Source organism: Solanum dulcamara, chromosome 10 (assembly GCF_947179165.1).
Source record: "Solanum dulcamara chromosome 10, daSolDulc1.2, whole genome shotgun sequence".
Lineage (NCBI taxonomy): Eukaryota > Viridiplantae > Streptophyta > Magnoliopsida > Solanales > Solanaceae > Solanum > Solanum dulcamara.
In genome coordinates, this window is record NC_077246.1 from 10,221,254 (window position 1) to 10,240,070 (window position 18,817).

Genomic DNA, 18,817 nt, shown 5'->3' on the forward strand with positions numbered 1-18,817 from the left:
TCCTATACGGTGAAATAGAGACTTATTATATACCCGACTCAACACCAATACCAAAATCAATATCACGCTTAGGAGAAAAACCAAGTAGATCGATAGGAAATCCGTCATAGAACTTTTGGACCACCGAAATAGAATCAATTGAAGAAATACACATAAGTAAGATAGGATAAACACCCATTTTCCACTAACTGATTGGCCTTAAGGAAGAATATCACACCACACGGTACATGACTAACTGCACCTACCCATATAATCGAAGGAATACCAGGCATAAACAAGGTAATGGTCTTGGAGAAGAAATCCAAAACCGCATGATGAGAAGACAACCAATCCATGTCTAGAATCAAGTCAAAGTCCACCATATCTAGAACAATCAAGTCTGCTCTAGTATGATACCCTACGATAGTCACCACACAAGATTAATACACTCTATCCACTACTAAAGAATCACCTATAGGGGTAGATAAACATATAGGCACAGGCAATGACTCACATATAACATCCCATCGAGTATCATAACGAGCAGACACATATGAGTAAGTATACCCCAGATCAAATAAAGCATAGGCAGGTTGATAAGAGACATAAATCGTACCTGTGATAACGGCATCAGACATCTCCGCCTTCAGCCTACATAAAAAGGCATACATGTGACTACGTCCACCTCTACCACCTATCCAGCCTGCCTGGGGACCACCCTTAGTACCTTGAGACTCACCTTTACCACTCTTTACGCTCCCTCTAGGTAACTGAACTAGGCCCTAAGGGCCTGAACCTGCTGACCTATAGAGCCTGCTGACTTTGGTGTTTATGATAGCTAATAATAGGACACCCTATCAAAGTGGTCTATCATACCACACTCATAGAATAACCTTCTGAATGACCCTCCTTGTGATGTCCCAACTGAACCTGAATGGACACCATGGCCTGAATACCCAGAAGTCTGCTGATCCACCGTTGGTAAGTTTTAATTCTGCCTGAATTAGTCTACTAGATGGATACTGCTATGGATGGCCCCTGTCAAAAAATCCCTATCGTGTGACTGGCGCCCGCTGAAACTACTCTGGTGGTGAGGCCACTTGTCTCTACCTCTGCAGGCCTCATGACGTATAGCCTCAATAGTATAGGTATGATCTACTATCTTCAAGAATGAATAACCTGATGCAACTATCTACTCTTTATCCAACCTCAAAAGAATAGATAACCCTTTAACAAACTAGCATACCTGCTCTTCCTCAGTCGACATAATCATGGTAGCGTGCCTGGAGAGCTCATGGAATTGAGACTCATACTCTGTGATCATTATCAATCCCTATAATAGTGTTGTAAACTTATCCCTCAGCCTCTTTCTCAAGTTGCGGGGTACACACTTCTCTAAGAAAGCCTCAAAGAATTGGGTTTATCTCATCGACGGTGATCCCATGGTCCTCTAGCTAAGATAAGATCTGCACCACTGCTTTGCTGGTCTATTCAGCTGAAAAGTAGTGTAATCAACCCCGTAGGACTCTACCAACCCAAGGTTATGCAACCTCTCCTAACAACTAACTTAAAACTCGTGGGAATCCTCGCATAGCCTCTCGAAGATTGGATACAGACATCATCGTAAAGATCCACGAGACTCTACTAGATACTTGCTCCTGTAATAGTGAGATCGGTGAATCTAAGCTCTGATAACACTTTGTCATGAACCTAAATTGGGTCATGATGGCACCACTATAACCCCCGAATAAGTAAGCTAAACCCAACTGATGTGAAGGTCAAACCTCAATTTTTAATATATAATTAATAACATAAGAAGGAGAAAGCAAAAAGAATATAAAGAAAAGTCGAGCTAATATATAGATATATAAATATGATATAAATATACAAGAGGCCCGATAGTGACCAAAAAAATGACAAACTAACACTAGACCAAACCTTGGATCTGGTGTCACCTATACAGGAGCTACTAAGTATAAAAACTGACAATATAGGTAAATATACAATGCAAAATTGACTGTTAAAAATACAAAATACAAGCCAAAGCAAAAGAGGAAATATAACAAATCTTTAAACGTCGTTAGCTCACCACAATCCGAATTTGGCACCGTTATAGTTGATCAGGCGAGCGCTTGGGGTGGCTAGAACTGGGAGGTGTATCAATAAGATGCAGAAGTGCAGTATGAGTACCAAAACATGGGATACTCAATAGGCATCATAAGCTGACAAAGCTCAGAAAGAATAAATATATAATAAGCAGAATTATGATACTAATAATATCAAGAAAGAAACATAAACTATGATCTCGGGGAAAGGGGTATGTGAAGATCATCCAATAATCAAGTAAATCCAACCAGTCATATAATTCCATCCATACTCTTAGCTCATAAAATACCAAAAGAATACGCAATTGTGAACTCGTAGTTATGGCTCAACAATCTCCAAAAGTATCATAAAGTGCTCGGAATAACCCTCGATCTCAACAACAAAAGGGGCCGCCTGAAATCATACCTCGAGCTTATGAATATCAAAATAACAACCCGGAATATATATCAACGGATCACCCAAAATTCATACCTCAGCTTATCGAATTAAATAAAGTGTAGCCCAAAGTCAATAAAAGGGTCGCCCAGAATCATACCTCCATCTCATCAACTATGAATTTTCATAAGTGAGATATCACTGTATTTCATTAAAATCTCTCATATTTATTCATCAATCAAGGTCCTATGCTCATATTTACTCTTTTTTAAAAAAAAAGGTTTTTAACCTCTACGAGGTAAAATAAGACAGTTAGCATGTCAAAAATCATATATTACTCACCTGAGACTCTGATGTACTAGAAATACAGCCTCGGACCCAACATTTCAATATCATAATCAACCAAGGCACAAGCATAAGCCAAAAATCATAACAGGTGACTAACTGAAACCAAAGAAGTCAAACAAGCGGCATCCTAAGTTCAAATCACCTAGGAAGAAGTTCTAAGGATTCTAGATGATGCAAACGAGTCAAGCTATCACCTAGCCTAAGGATCCAATGATTAAAACTCCAAACTAGTCACTAACGATGATCATTGACACCAAATTTCTAAAAGGGATATCAACCCTTAAATTACCAGCCTAAACATGCGTTACTACTTAAAATATACCAATTCTAACCAATCCAAGTCTAACAAGAGTAATCCATAACCTACCTCAAAGTTGAAACAACATACGAACCGCAAAACTTATGCTTTTCCCTTTTGAGCCACCTTCGAACGATGCCACCCTATCAAATTATCGATGAGCACATCAAAACAAAGCCAATGATACCCATATTTATATAATTAAAAATTGAGCTAAAATCGATCCAAAATTCGACATTAGGACCCGCACATAAAATCGAAAAAACAACTCCATTACAAGGTCTCAAATATCTCAAAGAAGCATATTTCGAGCACCACAAGAGCTCAAACAACCCCATCAATTTCAAGAAGTAGCCACTAATGCAAGAAAAAAGGGCAATACCTCCAAGGAAGCCTTTTCTCCTAATTATGAACGTACCAATGGATTTTCCTAAAACATCTACATAATTTAGCCTTTGGAATCACCCAAATCGTCCAAATATAAAGAGAAAAATCAAGTTTGGAAGTTAGGGCACAAATCTGAAAAATAGACCAAAATGAGGTTTCTGATGTCACTTTAGCGAACCCCTGGTGTTCGCTTAAGAGACAACCTCAAAGAGGTAGGCATCGCTTTTGCGACACTAGGTTGCTTAAGCGACAAGTCACTTAAGCGATGGCTTAATTCTATAGCGACACCTGGCCCTGGTGCTTGGTCATTTTAGCGACTCCTGGCCGCTTTAGCGACACTCACTTTAGAGACAAGGAGTCATTTTAGCAATGGCACTAGATGTCTGTTGGTGCAAATTAAGCTTGACATACCAACTTCTCCGATGGGGTATCCCGAATTCGTTCGGAACCCAGTGTACGTAAATGAGATATGCTACCCCACCAAATTTGACGTTTTGGCCTCAATGGCGCATGCAAAATTTTTATATAATATTTTACCAAAAAGTGGTTCCCACACCCAAATGCCATTTTCCACAATGTGTCTTGGGATTAGATCGGAAGCCTCGAGACATTCTAAACCAAACTTGACATTTCGGAACTAACCGCACTACCAATATTTTAATCTGGGCGCGATTTTCAAGAATGTTGACCAAGGTCAACCATAGGCTAATTTTCAAAGTCTACAGTGCCAAATAGCTCCAAACTTGTACTGATTACCTCTATATTTATGTTGACCATGTTACTAGCCTAATTTGATCATCCCAGAGCTGATGGAACTGTCAGAACTTCGTTCTGAGATCTTTTACCATAAGTTATGACGAAAGTCACCGTTTTCAAGTTATAGTGGTTCCAAAATAGGGAAACAGACCTAAAATCATTTCAAGCATCACGGGCACCGAACCAAAGGTCATTCTAAACCAAACTTGACGTTTTGTAGCTAACCGGCTAATGGAATTTTCATCCGAGCACATTTACTAAAATTATTAACTGAAGTCAAACTTGGACAAAACTTCAAAGTTAAGATGCCTAATCACACAAACTCAAAACAAAGACTCCAAAACTCAAACCAACCTTCGGGAGCTAATAGATCTGATGGAATCATCATTCGACAACAGGATCTCTAAAGGTTGACTCAAGTCATCACTTTCAAGTCTTAAGCCTTATGAATGGTCAAACCTCCTAAAATTTAACCGAATACTTTTGGGAAGCATACCACCTATCCCAACATTACATAAGAGTTATGAAGAAACTACGAGAAGGAGTAAAATGTTAAAAACACATAAAAGCATGAAAATGACCTTGGAGGTCATTGTAGTTCGTTAATCCAAGTTATGTGCTAAAAGTTATGCCTATTTTACTGGGCACTACGAAGTCTATGTGATCCGCTATGCGACCACACTACAAAGGCAGTATTATTGTTAAGGTTATGTGAAGTGTCGTGCGGCCTACGCTCTGGCTACGCGACCGCGCGTTCTCCATAATTATTCAAGTGTTTTTTTCTTTTCATGTTTTAAGATAGGTTTTTTTGTCCTTACCTTATCCCATAACCTTAACCCATGACTATCAACCTCTCTCAAAATCCATATTCAAGGAGATTTGATATTTTACGACAAACTCTTCTTCTATTTTTCCCCAACCCTTCAAGAAGCAAGATCTAAAGTTAATTATCAAAGTCCCTTTCCTGTGTTCTTTCGTCAAAAGGTATGGACAGTCCCTACTTTAAATTACTCATACAAGTTGGTTCATAATTTATTATTCATATTTTCTAAATTACGAATTGAGGTTATAGTTGTCAGATGCTTTTATGAAAACTTGATTACAAATGTTCTTCTCTTGTTAATTGGGTTCAAATTACTTTACTATGATTTCAGAACTTGAGTTGTTAGTTTTCAATGGATGAATTACCTCATATGATTTTGAAAAGGGTTTTTCGGTATAGATAATAGATTTGGAAATAAATAAGTCTTTCAGTTGCTTTGGTTTAAAATGATGAAGGAAGGATAATTTTTCATCCCAATTAAGTGTAAAGGATATTGCATTTTATATGTTATTTTATAACTTGGGAAGACTTGGATGATGGAATTCAATGGAATGTTCTATCATAAATGAGTCTAACGGGTTAAGTGTTTTAAATGGTTAATTATACATTTTGGCATGGTTACAACGGCTTGCAAGTCTTGGTATGATGATACCAAGGAAAATATGCCTTATTGGGATTACTCTTAATAAATGAAAACTTGTAAAGATTTTAATGGGTCTTAAAGAGAGTTTGGTAGCATCACTAAGAAGGTGTAAAGTCCTCATGACTAATCACCCTAAAAACTACATTTGCTGACGTGGGAGGTCCTTGTCCTGAAATATGATTGACCATTGTAGGTTGTTAATCGGAGCAGCCTCTATAGTATTTTTAGAAGAGTTTGGTTCGCCCTCTCAATTCATACGGCATATATCCCATGGGTTGCATATGCTGGTGAGTACTACCTTGTTCTGGTTTAATGATTTTAAAATTTCTATATCTAAATGCTTCTGGGACCGCACTTATGATTATGCCTTTTCTTTATGGTTATATTATACATGTATCTATAAATTTTTGTCCCTTCCTCTGGGTTGCATGCTAGTACTCACCGTACTGACCATCCTAAAATAATATAGAGAGAGACAGGTTCGCGGTTCCAGGTAGCAATAGATCTTTCAGGGACATCAATCCGTGTTGTGGTGAGCTTTCCATCTTTTGAAAAGTAGACTTTCCTTGTATTAGTATTTCCTTTGGTTTTCATGGTATGTCTGGGGCCATGTCCCGACGTAGACATTATTGTTCTGTTAGTAAAGGTTTCGCAGACCTATGGTTAGTTGGGTTTGGTTTTATTATCAAGAGTCGACTTGGGTTTCCCCTTTGCATTCTTTGAATATTAATTGAAACGAGTCTTATATTCCGCATTGATATTTAAATTGGTGTTTGCATGAATTATATGGGTTAAGCAGGTTGTTTGGTGCTCTCGGGCCTAATGGGGTTCTAGTGCCAAGTCATGTCTAGGGTGGGGTCTAGGGGCATGACATTGTCTCTCGGATTGAAAACCATATGAAGTGTTGATCCACTATCGATTTTGTAAAAACCTAAGGTTTTTCATCTTCAAGAAACTTTCCATTATGAAAATAAGAGAAAATTCCTTCAATTTTACTCCTTTGCCCCCAATCCTATATTTGACTTCCTGGATAGTATCAGAAATCCTTGAATAAATTGTAAATGCACCATTATCATAGGGTCTCTTCACCAAAAATATCCTCGAGGCTGAATTGATGATATATGCATGAAGGGTTGAGTTTTTGGTAATGCCATAATTGACTAGCTTCTGTTCATCAATTAGGTGAACATCTTTTGAAAATAGTTGCTAAAGACATTCCGGAATGCCCTCCTTATTATGTAATAAAGATTTGACAAAGCAACTATTTTAATGACTTTCACGTCTATAGTCATTTGCAAGAGGATAAGAAAAAACAAAATACGGTCCATAATGGTGTAATTAACATGTATTGCTTCAAATATTCTAAGTTCAATGCATTTATTTCAGTACAACAAAGGTATGTAAACTGTCACAACCCGATTTCTCAGGTCATTATGGCGCCTACTATGACCTATTAGTAGGCAAGCAGACCCAACTCCCGAAACTGTAAGTAATGAGATTTCTGGGTAGAAGATCAATGATTCAATTTAAAATAGTAAAACAATAATAGAAGCATATTCTATAGGTACGTTCGTGCTCAAGTAAAGAGTAACCACCTGCACGGACTCCCATAAACTCAAATGATGCAAGAATAGCTGAAAGAAAATGAACGAGGTCAAAAGGATTCCAATAATATCATCATTTCCCAGACTTGAATCAAACCATTCCCAAACTCCAATATCTCAACCCAATGCTGAGAGTAGATGAAGACATCGGATCGAAGATTCATCAGGAAATCAGGAATTGAACCACGTGTGAGTTGGACCACTATAACACCCCAGATTTTTTTTTTGCAAAGACTCGAATATTTCTTTATATATGTGTAGGCTCGAACCGAAGGATTTATAATTTTATATATGAGTTAGGATCAATTCCTAAGTATTTAGAGTGTGTCAAATATGTTTAGGGATCTCTAACACCAAGTCGAATCCAAAGAATTCCAATCGATTAAGTTTTTGGATGAGTTATTATAAGGGTCAACTTTAAATGACCATATCCCTTTGAATATAACGAATTAGGTAGCCCACGACCTACCAAATTAAAGGTCATTGAGACTTATTTCCAACGCCACCAAGATTGTAATTTTTGGAGTTGTAAGTCAAAAGTTATGACCTTTTTACTACAGACTAGTACTGCAGCAATTTCAGGCCTAGACTCTAACTCCATAAAATTTAAGCTTGGTGTTGCAGGGGCGCGTTGCGCCACTATAGCGCTAGAAAATAGCCTCAGTAGTTTGTTCCTTGGCACGATGCGCCACTATTAGGTGTGCAGGGTTTTTAAGCCTATTTTCCAGAACATAAAAAAAATTAGGCTTGGTGCTGCAAGGGCATGACGCGCCACTATAGCGCCAGAAAATAGCCTCAGTAGTTTGGTCCTTGGCACGATGCGCCGCTATTAGTTTGCAGGGTTTTTAATCCTATTTATACTTGACGCTGCAGTGGCACGGCGCACTACTATAGCGCCAGGTGAGTTTTAGCCCATTTTTAAAGATATTTTAGGAAGGGCAAATTGAAATTTTCCCTAATTATATATATTCTAGACTTGGATGATTTGGACCATTTTTTTCAGTTTGTGCCTCTCTCTAAAAAGCCCTAATCTCCATTCTCTTCTCTCCCAAACATCTCCAACAAGAAATCCTCTCAAAAGCTCAAGGATTCAAGATCTTCAAGTTATGTCTTTGGTTTTCGGTGGGATGTTCTTCATTTCTAGGTATGTAAGGCTAACCTAAAATATGGATTGAGTTCTTCCATATGACCATAGATGTGTTGGATAGTAGTTGTGAAAGATTTGAACCTTCTATGAAGGTTTTCTTGAAATTTCCTAAACTATAGAATATTACTAAAATGTGTTAATGATGTTCTTGAGTTGACTTTGTTGAGAGTATGGATTCATGTATTCATCCACATGAACCCAATATGAGATTTCTTTTTGGTCATAATTTATCTTGAGGATGAGATTGATAGTTTTTATGTGTAATAAAAACAAGATTTTGCTTTCAAAGTGAAATGAGGTATTCTTCATATGAATTTGATGAAATTGAATATTGAGAAAAAAATTAGGATTTTGGGGCAAGATGTTTGATGATAATGTGAATGATGATGTTTGATAATGATGTGAATGATAATGTTTGATGATGGTGTGAATAATGATGTGAATAATGGTTATTTAACATATATAGAATGATTGATGAAGAGGTTATGTTGATGAGGATGTTGTGTGATAAAGTGGATTGCAGTCTAATGTGATTATGTGAGATGTGATTTGCATAATTTGATTTGATTGGAGTCTTATGAATATTTTGAAAATAAATGATCTTATGATAAGAAGTTTTACATAAATGATTTGTGAACATTTTGCATAAACTATTTATATGCTATTTTTGAGTTTAAAGAATGATTATTTTCATCTATAATTTAAAAAGAGTTTAAGCATGAGTTGAGTTTGAGAAGTCTTTTAATTATTTTTGAACATGAGTTTTTTCAGTATAAATGAGTTGAGTATTTTTACATAAAAATGTCTATTTTGAGTTTGAGTTGAGGAGTTGAAATTATGTTTTAAATGCATCTAATATTTTCTGCATTCATTGAGTTGAGATGGAATCAAATTCAGAAAGAAGAGTTTGATGATTGAAATGAGTCGATTGTGAAAGAAGGTCCAATGAGACCAGATTGATTGAGTTTTGAAAAGAGTCCAATAAGACTAAATGAGTTGATTTGAAACTAAGTCCTAAGAGACTAAATGAGTATTTTGAATATTTTACTCACTTGATAGATATGTCCATATTGAGTCTTGGGAGGAGTATCGAGCACTAAATTGGGTAAAAGTATAGTCCATACTCGAATCCCATAAACTATACCGCTAACGTAGGAAGGGATTGGACCATTAAAGTCAGATGTTTCCCATGAGATCGAATCATTAAAATCGGATGTTTCCCATTTTATTGTCCTGAAATGATAGGACTTGACTGATTAATGGAATCCATGATTGGTTGATTTGTTCATGCCCTGGCAAGGTATGGAAGGATGTGGCAATGTCGTAGCTCATTTTGCAGCACCTACTAATAGGTGGTGGGGTTATTGTCGGTTAGAAAAACTCCCAAATTGAGTGAATTATGCATGATTTGATTGGTTTGATTGAGCTTGTTGATAATTGAGTTGGATTATATAACATTACTAAGTTTTAATTTGCATATTTATTGAGTTGAGTCCTTTGACTTGATTGTTGAGTTGATTGTATATGATTGGATTGGACTGGATGATATGTGATTGGATAGTGTACGATTGGATCGGATTGGATTAGATGATATGTGATTGGGTTGAATAGAATGATATATGATTGGATTGGATCGGATTGTACATGATTTGATGGGATTGAATTGTAAATGATTTGATTGAACTGTATTATACATGATTGGATTGGATTGTATGGTCTATGATTGGTCTTTTTCTAAAAATGTATTCTTACTTTAGACTTATGACACTTTGATTGAGTCTCTCTTATCTTTATGACTTGAGATATTTGAACCAACGTTATTCTTCCTTGAGGTATGTTTCATTCTGCCATATTACATACTCGTACATTCTATGTACTGACGTCCATTTGGATCTGCATCGTTTCATGATGCAGAGACAGGTTTAAGAGATCGTCAATAGGAGTACCATTGAGGATCTATACACACTCAGCGTATTGGTGAGTCCTCCCCTACATTCGGAGGACACCGCTTATGTTATTCTTGCGTCGAGTTAGCCTTTTTCATTTTGATTTGAGGTAGCCATGAACATGTCATTGGCACCAATTTGATAGTAGTGATAGAGGCTTAATAAATTAGATAGTGATGGGTCGATTGAGTATTTTCTTTCCTTGAAATATTCTTGTCAAACTATTTTTAATGACAAAGATTGGAGTTTGATTTGTTGACCCATGGCCTTTCTTTCCTGAGTTAGATCGTTGATTTGGATTGCCCGCCAAATTATTTCCTTATTTTAAACTTTCTGTTGATTGATTGAGAGTGAATGGATGTGTGATAAGATCAAGTGGTTCGCTTGGGGACCAGAAATGGTCTTCGAGTGTCGGTCATGTTTAGGGTACCCTCTCGAGGTATGACAACCACGGACTTCAATCAGGTATCTGTAGCTAATGAGTCGACACGAGTAAGCTAGACCACGGACTTTAACCTGGTAACTGTAGCCAAGGGTCGAACACGGGTAAGTTAGACCACGGACTTTAACCGGATAATTGTAGCTAAGTAGCCGAACAGAAGTAAGCTGGACCACAGACTTTAACCTGGGTAACTGTAACTAAGAGAGTGAACCAAATTAGAATCAGCGACCAACTGTGCATCACGGGGAGTACCCCAAATCGAGTGACATCAATGTAGTACTCGAGCTCAAACTAAATATAACCCGAATCACCAAGAAGACTCCAAAAACTCAAGAACCAAGCAAACCGGATCGATGGGAGAATAGGGCATTATGGAGGTAAGGTCACAAGATGTGTTACCGCCTAGCTAAGGCTCAAAATATCAGACCCAATAGTGTTATATCAGTCTACAGGGAGCTAACCGTCCGAAACAACATTGGAGAAATTCTAAGACCCAACGGCACCAAAATCGCGCAAGTCTAAGACAATCACTAGTCTAAGCCTAGACTAAGGCCCAACATGCTTCCAAACATATAACCAAAGACAAAACACATACCACAAGGTATAGATGATCAACAATAACGAGACATGTTTTAATAGTCCGACAATACCTTAAAAATAACACCTAGGGCATGAAATCTAGGAATTTAGCATATTCAACACCCAAACCCCTCCAAACTCATACAAATCAATATATAATTGCCTAATATATGCTCAGTCTTACGAGGGGAAAACTGTAGCATATCTGTAGGCTGACTATGCACGCTCCAACTCACGAAACCGGAGCCTTTCCCTTCCGAGCGACCTCTGAATATTGCCACACTATCAATAATAAAATCACGATGTTAATACGTTCATTATGACACTAAAATTATTGAATTCAGAGAAAGGACAATTTCGAAGTCAAAAATCGAGAATTATGGGACCCGCTCCATAATGCACGAAATTCTGATGTGAACTGAACATGCAACCCTCTGATCTGGAGTCAGACGTGCTACCATTGGCCACAAATCCATGATGGACTTCATATACCAACTAAAATATTTATTATCTCTATGAAATCTTTATTGTCTTGCACTTAAAATTTAAATCAATTTTGTTGTAGTTTTCTCTGATATAGTATTTATTGGAGTTCGACTAAATCTATAGGGAAAACTATACAAAATGGATCGTTTAAACAAACTATTTACCACCCCATACCCCACTCTACATGAAAACGATAGGGTATCAATATACCGATGTAGTATCATAGAGGATTAAGCTCAATCTTATATGATACCGATATGGTATCAACATACCGATAAAGTATCACAAAGAATATATTTACTAATTAGTTTAATAAATAAGATTGTGATTTTAATAATTTTCTCTTAATTATTTTATTTTTATTTCTTAAAAAAAAAGAGTTCAATCCTATATATACCGATAAGGTATTAATATATTGTTATGGTATTATTAAGGATTTTAAAAGTGTCTTATTAAAGATTTTCAATATCATGATAATACACGAATATACTATGGTAGCATCATTTATGTAATATCGAATGACTTAGGAAAACCTTTATGATATCATCACAGTATATATAAACTATGATGATATCATTCAACATTTGTGATGATATCATATCAGTATATTATACTCTGATAATATCAAAAAGAAATTGCTTGATACCATTAGAGCATAATATATTCTGATGGTATCAAAGAGGAGCAGTGATGCTACGTCACCATGACGTCATGTGCGAAATTAATAGTGAGAAAGTGGGGTAATAAGGTAAATAGTTTGGACCATAAGTCTATTAAAGATAAATAGTTTGGGTTGAATTTAATTTGAGTAAATAATTTCACAATTAGTCTATTTTATGTAGTTTTCCCTAAAATGATTATATTGAAAGAAATTTTTCGTTGGAATAACAATACATCCACGTAGGCACTACATAAGATAATAAGTGTGGAGGACATGAGAGTATGTGTCCAAAGTTGGATGTTAAACCCATTAAAAAAAATATAACCAACATAAATATAACCTTTTATGAAAATACAAAGGCAAAAATAATCATTCCCCCTCCCTCCGTTTTTTTTTTTCAATTTTACACAATAAAACCGCACATACAAAGAATTCACACTTTTGAGGAAATTTTTGGGGAAAAGGTGTTTCGGGTTAGGGCTAAAATTGCTCCGATCTATTGCAATGGCAGAGATTGTTAATCAAGGGAAGCGAAAATTGGAAGAGCAGAGTAGTGTGAATGCTGGGAGCAAAGCTGTAGAAGATTACGATTCTGATGAGTATGATCATGATATGTATGTGGGGAATCGCAGGATGAATCGAGAAATTCGGAAGGAGTATAACAGGCAGGTGAAGGAGAGCGAGGTAAATAATGCTTTTCTTTTTCTACTTGTATTTGTTTGTTTTGTTTTTTTGATTTTGAATTGTTGTCCGTCTTGTTGGTTTATGCAATTAGGGTTTTGATATCACTTTGGATTTGGATTTGGGTGTTAGTATTGGTGCTCCACTTGTTCCAGCACGGGGTGAAGAGAACAATCCAATGTTTACTGAGATATCATGCTTAGCCCTTGATGCTTTCAATTCACAGAATGTAAGTGGAAAACTGTTTTGTTCTTTTTTGGTTAGGCATAATACATATACGTACACTTAAAATTATATAAAGTTCAATAATTAGATGCACATGTCCTCCGTGCTAATACACGTATGATGCCACAAATTGAATGTGTATGACGCCACATAGGATATGATGTCTACTTGTTCAACTTTTGGATAGTTTAATTGTCTACTTGTGCATATATACTAGGTGAGCCAAGTTAAAGGGCATATTTATGTATTATGCCTTTTGGATATTAGAGAGAAAAATATTATTTTTTTTCCATATGTAATTCGGATTTTTTTTTCTTTCTTTTTATTAGAATAAAAGATACAAATTTGTTGAAAATGTGACTGTGAACACATCACTTGCTGCTGGATATTGGTGTCGTAACACATTTCTAGCAAAGGATTCTGATGCTCCCTACACTGTAAAGACCTTTCAAGCACGGGGGTTCTGGGGAATTTGTGGAGAAAGAATTATTGCATTTTGCAGGCTTAAGAAAACATCCAGTGATCAAGGTAAACTTTTTAATATGTATCACACCCCTTGTTATTTACATTGCTTATACTTATGCTTAGTAATATATAAACTTCCAATGTTTGTGGCCTCTCAATATTACCTTGTTTCTTGTGGGTTTTTTGTTTTGCGGGGGAGGGTGTATATGATTTTTCTAGCATACAAGTCATGAATTTATGCCTATGCATATTGCTACACAACAAATACAACTGCCTCAATTCCGAGGTCCGCGGTATCACTATCCATTTATATACCATATGGCAACATTTATTGCTTATTTTAAAAACTATGTTGCTATTATTGTGTGTGCTTGCCGGAAACATCCATTGTTCACCAAAAGCTTTAAGCTCAAAACTTCACTGTTTGTTCCAACCAACACCATCACGGTTTCCGTATTGTTAGGTGAGAGAAGGAATGAAAAAAATATGAATTATTAGATCTTTATAGTTATTTAGCGACAAGGATTTTGGCTAATTCACTTTTAAGAGCATCCCTGCCTTTATGGTTGAGTAAGGTTTATGATGAAAAGGGAGAGAGCGAGCCTCGTATACAAGGTGTTTAGAAAGCAAAATGTGTCCGACAAAGAGCATCTAGTTATAAAAATCATTAGAAAAAAGTTCATGTTTAGTGAAAAGTGTAAAAAGAAGTGGAGAAGTTCCTACTTCCTAATGTCCCTTTGTGTGAGACCTTGTTTCTTTTCTTTTCAAATTGTTCACATGAGAGTCAAATGGGACATTTCCTATGCTTCCTAATTAGGCTACTTTGGCAAACTCTTTAGTAGACGTGTTTTTTGTTTCACATCAAATGATGTTATACCTAAAACATTCAGCTCCCATACCATTGCAACTTGTTTTTCTTGAGAGCAAGGTTTGCATTTTTCTGGTTTTCTAGGTGTTTGCTTTGTGCAGGTTAGAACTGCCGTATTGTTTTGTATATATACATATTATGAGAAATTGATGCCTTAAATTTGAGTCAGCCCTGCTCGCTTTTCTTTGTTAGAATTACTAACGTTATATTTTTGGCAGGTGATGAATGCCCTCCCTATTCCAATGCTGATTTGAAAGCTAGACAGTGAGCTTGTCATCTCTTTAAGCTCGTGGGGTCTTCTACTCTTGTAGTTATTACATTGAAAATGTAGTGTCATTTACTTGTGTTATTACTAAGAAGTGAAAAAACGGGGTTGTGATGTGTTTTCTACTGTTCTAGTTATTTTATTAAGAATGTAGGGTTATTTATCTTATTACTAAGACAAGGACAGAAGTGTTTTGATGTTAAAGGTTATGTTTGATGTTTGATGATGAAGCTTTTATCAGAGTAACATGGTGTTGAGGAATCCTTTGTAGCATGGTGTTTTGTTTCACTTTGATCTATGGTAGTGCACTATTTCAAGCAACTGCTGTTCTACACGTTTGCTACATGAGCTCTGTGATTGCGAGAGTCATCATGAGCTAATACCTCCACAATTGCGAGGGCTCTTGCTCTTGATGGTCCTCATTTTTGTTGCCGTTGCTATTTACTTCTCATCATGGACATGACATTACCATATTTGATGGTGAAAATGCCTACTATCAATTTTTGTGCCTAGCCGAACGGAGGGAGTGTCACTTTGTATGAATGAGGGGATTGTTTTAAATACTGATTTGGCTAGTGTTCAACGTTGTTGGGGCTTGGTGAAATAATGATTTAACATCAACATAACTTCAGGCTCTATTGTTTATGTATAACATCAATATTGTCATTGGTGTGTATGTCCAAGGTGGTTGGTTTAACCACAAAGGTTCTTCATCAGTGCACTGATTGCACATGATATTATAGCAGCTTTAGCACAAGCACTTACAGATTTTGCGGTGCATACTCGACGGGGAAGGACGCACTAATATATAATGAATGGAGTTTCATATTCATGAAAAGTCAGGTCATTTCTTCTCTTTCTAATAACAAAAACATAAACGTTTCTGAGGTTTTTGATTGGGAATAAAATTCAAAAACAAACACTTGTACTCTTCCTTACGACAAAAAAGTACTCCAAATAACGAACTATCAGGCTTTCTGTTTTTTGGTTCCGCTACTGCTCGGAGCATCTTTTCCCTTCTTTTTCTCCCCAGAAGGTAATTGAACGATACCTTCAGGATAAGCTAATCTATATATCAATTCCCTCCTAACTTTAGCATACCCCTTATCACCCCAATTATCGCCCCATTGATTCTTAATCTCAAAGTACTCTACTCCATTCTTAATTCCCCATCCTGTTATTAGTACAGAATGTCCTCTGTGATGTTTCTCATCAGCAGCCTCATTTTCAACACGTCCCATATAAACTCCCTGCAATAATAGGAAACAAGGTTTTAGCTAAATATTAAGACATATATAACAAGATAAATTGTGGAAATGTTAAGTAATTATATTCATTTTCTTTCGAAAATCAAATATATACCTCTCCTTTGAAATGCAGGAAACTCGTATGGACTCTAATTGCCCCAACCATAGGTTGGTGCTGCAACACTTGATTAATAGCTTCTGCAGTCACCAAGTCCTCAAAACCCTCCCTGTGCCATTCTTCAGGAATATTTGCCGTATGCACTCGACTGAAAATCAATGTCCCAACTAGTCTCTCTTCTGGGATAGGCAGTGTCTTCAAACAAACCGAAGTTCTGCGCATATTGGAGAGCATCAATATGAGAGCCGTAATAGCACCCAGGAATTTCATCTCTTTCTCGGCCATTTTGTGCATAGTTAAAATTTCTTGGCATTTGGTCAGCAATTTGTTGGGGAGACAATTCAACAGGTGGTAGACTGTATTCTATCGCAAACAAAGCTGATACGGCTTCTGTTGTACTATATGCATAACAGATATCTTCAAAATTGAAATAGAAAATACAGTCAAATTATATATACTATGATAGTACACCATATTTTAAAAAGCATAATATAATCATACTTACGCATGGGACCCTGCGTTCGAATGTAGGGGAGAAGTATAGGAGTAGGCGCATCTGTCAAACTAAATTCAAAATCTTCAGGTTCACCTGCCATATATGGTGGCTACAAAAAGAAAACAAAGAGAGCATTATATTAACACATTTTATGTATTATTGAACAAGATTTCTGATATGTCTTTGTATCATGTAACAAATTGTTAATCATAATTACAAAAGGAACAGTTCCCTTTGTCATTATCTCTATTCTACAAGTATTTGAAACATGAGATAAAATCAATCTTCAGAAGAATATCCATACCAAATCAAAAGAATTCTCTTTGAACTCTCCTTTCTGTGAGCCACAAATTACAGGAAGGGGGCTTACCATTGGGATTACACAATGCTCATCTTCTTCAATGCTTTTAACTTTTATACCCCAAGTGACTCAAACGAGCCAACATTCTTTCTTGGATATAGTCCATACGTAATCTAGAACGAGCTACAAGGGAGGTTTCTTCAAGACATGTTCTGTTCGACGAAAATGGTATGGCATATAAAAAAGCTGGAACTTTTCTATTTCTCTCCTTCAGCTCCAGATTATTATTAAGATGGTAATCTCTCCAATACATGAAGAGCATCTTGCTCAAAATCAAGATTTTCATTCTTGTTTCAGGTACAACAACAACATACCTATCTTTCCAACAGAGGTTCAAAGGTTCTTGAAACTACAAACAAGATTTGAAGAAAGTTCTCTAATTTTCAGCTATGAACATCAAACTAATAATCTAGTTTATCTAATAATCTAGAAAATGAAAAGGGTCTAACCAATTTCTCAAGATTTGCCATATAAGAGAAGTATTACACTTAACAGAAGCTAAAACTCATGATATCAAGAGTACTTCCTAGAAGTTACAGTCTTGGATTGTCGAATTTCGAGACAAATTAAACTAAAGGAACAATCACTATGGATAGAATTGGTTAAGCTGCAATCTCATGGGACACTTTTTTAGCACTAAATGCTACAATCTCATGGTCTATTGTCATCCAACTCAAGGAAGTCAAAATGCCTTTCAGTTTAAACTCAGAGACAAGTATTACACATTTCTTTGCAACTATCTATCTGTATATACTTCAGCTCTCTAAAAACCTTTCTCCGACTGCTCTCTAAGCAAACGGTCTCCATTAACGACTCTTTAGCCACCCGAATGTCACTCCCTCATCATCGGAAAATGAGTCTAACAGTGGATTTCTCCTCTCATTTTGCCAGTCATATATACCCAATGTAATTCCATAAAGTGGATGGAAGATAGAATGTACACACATCTTACCATTATCTTAGAAAAAGAAAAAAAGAGAAAAGATAAGTTACCAGTTTGGAGAAGAACAAAACTTGGATCTGAAGAAACACTAAGCAAAGAGACCTGTGAAGAAAAAAAAAATCAAAAATATTAACTCAAATCAAAAACATACATAAAATGGAAGAAAATAAAATGAAGAAGAATAAGCGCTAACTCAAAGAGCCGAAAATGGAAAATGAGCGCTTCTTGTTTATGAGGAAAAAAAATGTTCATTATATGCTGCTAAAAAAGATATAAAAGATTTCACTGACTATATTGTTATTATTGTTTTATACCTTTACTGGATAGGGTTAAAGTTGCACACACACCATCCTTCTCAAATTTCACTTGTGGAATTATACTGAATATATTGTTGTTATTGTTAAATCAAAAGTTTATCGAAAATAGTCTCTCTATATTTTCCCAAGCTAGAAAACAAGACTACGTAGACACCAAATACTATTCATGAAATTGCACTAAATATATACATATTATGACATAAAATGAAAGATCAATTCCACATATGTTGTTGTAGAAGGTGACTTTTACA

General features: G+C 36.2%; 1 protein-coding gene and 2 pseudogenes across 1 annotated transcript; 1 reads left to right on the forward strand and 2 right to left on the reverse strand.

Moving 5' to 3' along the window:
* LOC129905028 (polyubiquitin-like) overlaps positions 1-18,817 on the reverse strand; it is a 59,987-nt pseudogene that overhangs the window by 16,707 nt on the left and 24,463 nt on the right.
* Positions 12,980-15,345, forward strand: LOC129870009 (uncharacterized). The gene is made up of 4 exons (XM_055944571.1): positions 12,980-13,264; positions 13,356-13,490; positions 13,816-14,014; positions 15,038-15,345. The coding sequence occupies exons 1-4, from the start codon at positions 13,085-13,087 to the stop codon at positions 15,085-15,087; spliced, it is 564 nt and encodes a 187-aa protein (XP_055800546.1). The 5' UTR covers positions 12,980-13,084; the 3' UTR covers positions 15,088-15,345.
* Positions 15,885-18,509, reverse strand: LOC129870008 (uncharacterized; annotated as a pseudogene).

Excerpts from the sequence above, each read along its gene's own strand:
- LOC129870009 (XM_055944571.1), top strand. The coding sequence starts at position 13,085 with ATGGCAGAGATTGTTAATCAAGGGAAGCGAAAATTGGAAGAGCAGAGT. Across the intron at positions 13,265-13,355 it reads GGCAGGTGAAGGAGAGCGAG|GGTTTTGATATCACTTTGGA; the intron begins GTAAATAATGCT and ends TTATGCAATTAG. Across the intron at positions 13,491-13,815 it reads ATGCTTTCAATTCACAGAAT|AATAAAAGATACAAATTTGT; the intron begins GTAAGTGGAAAA and ends TCTTTTTATTAG.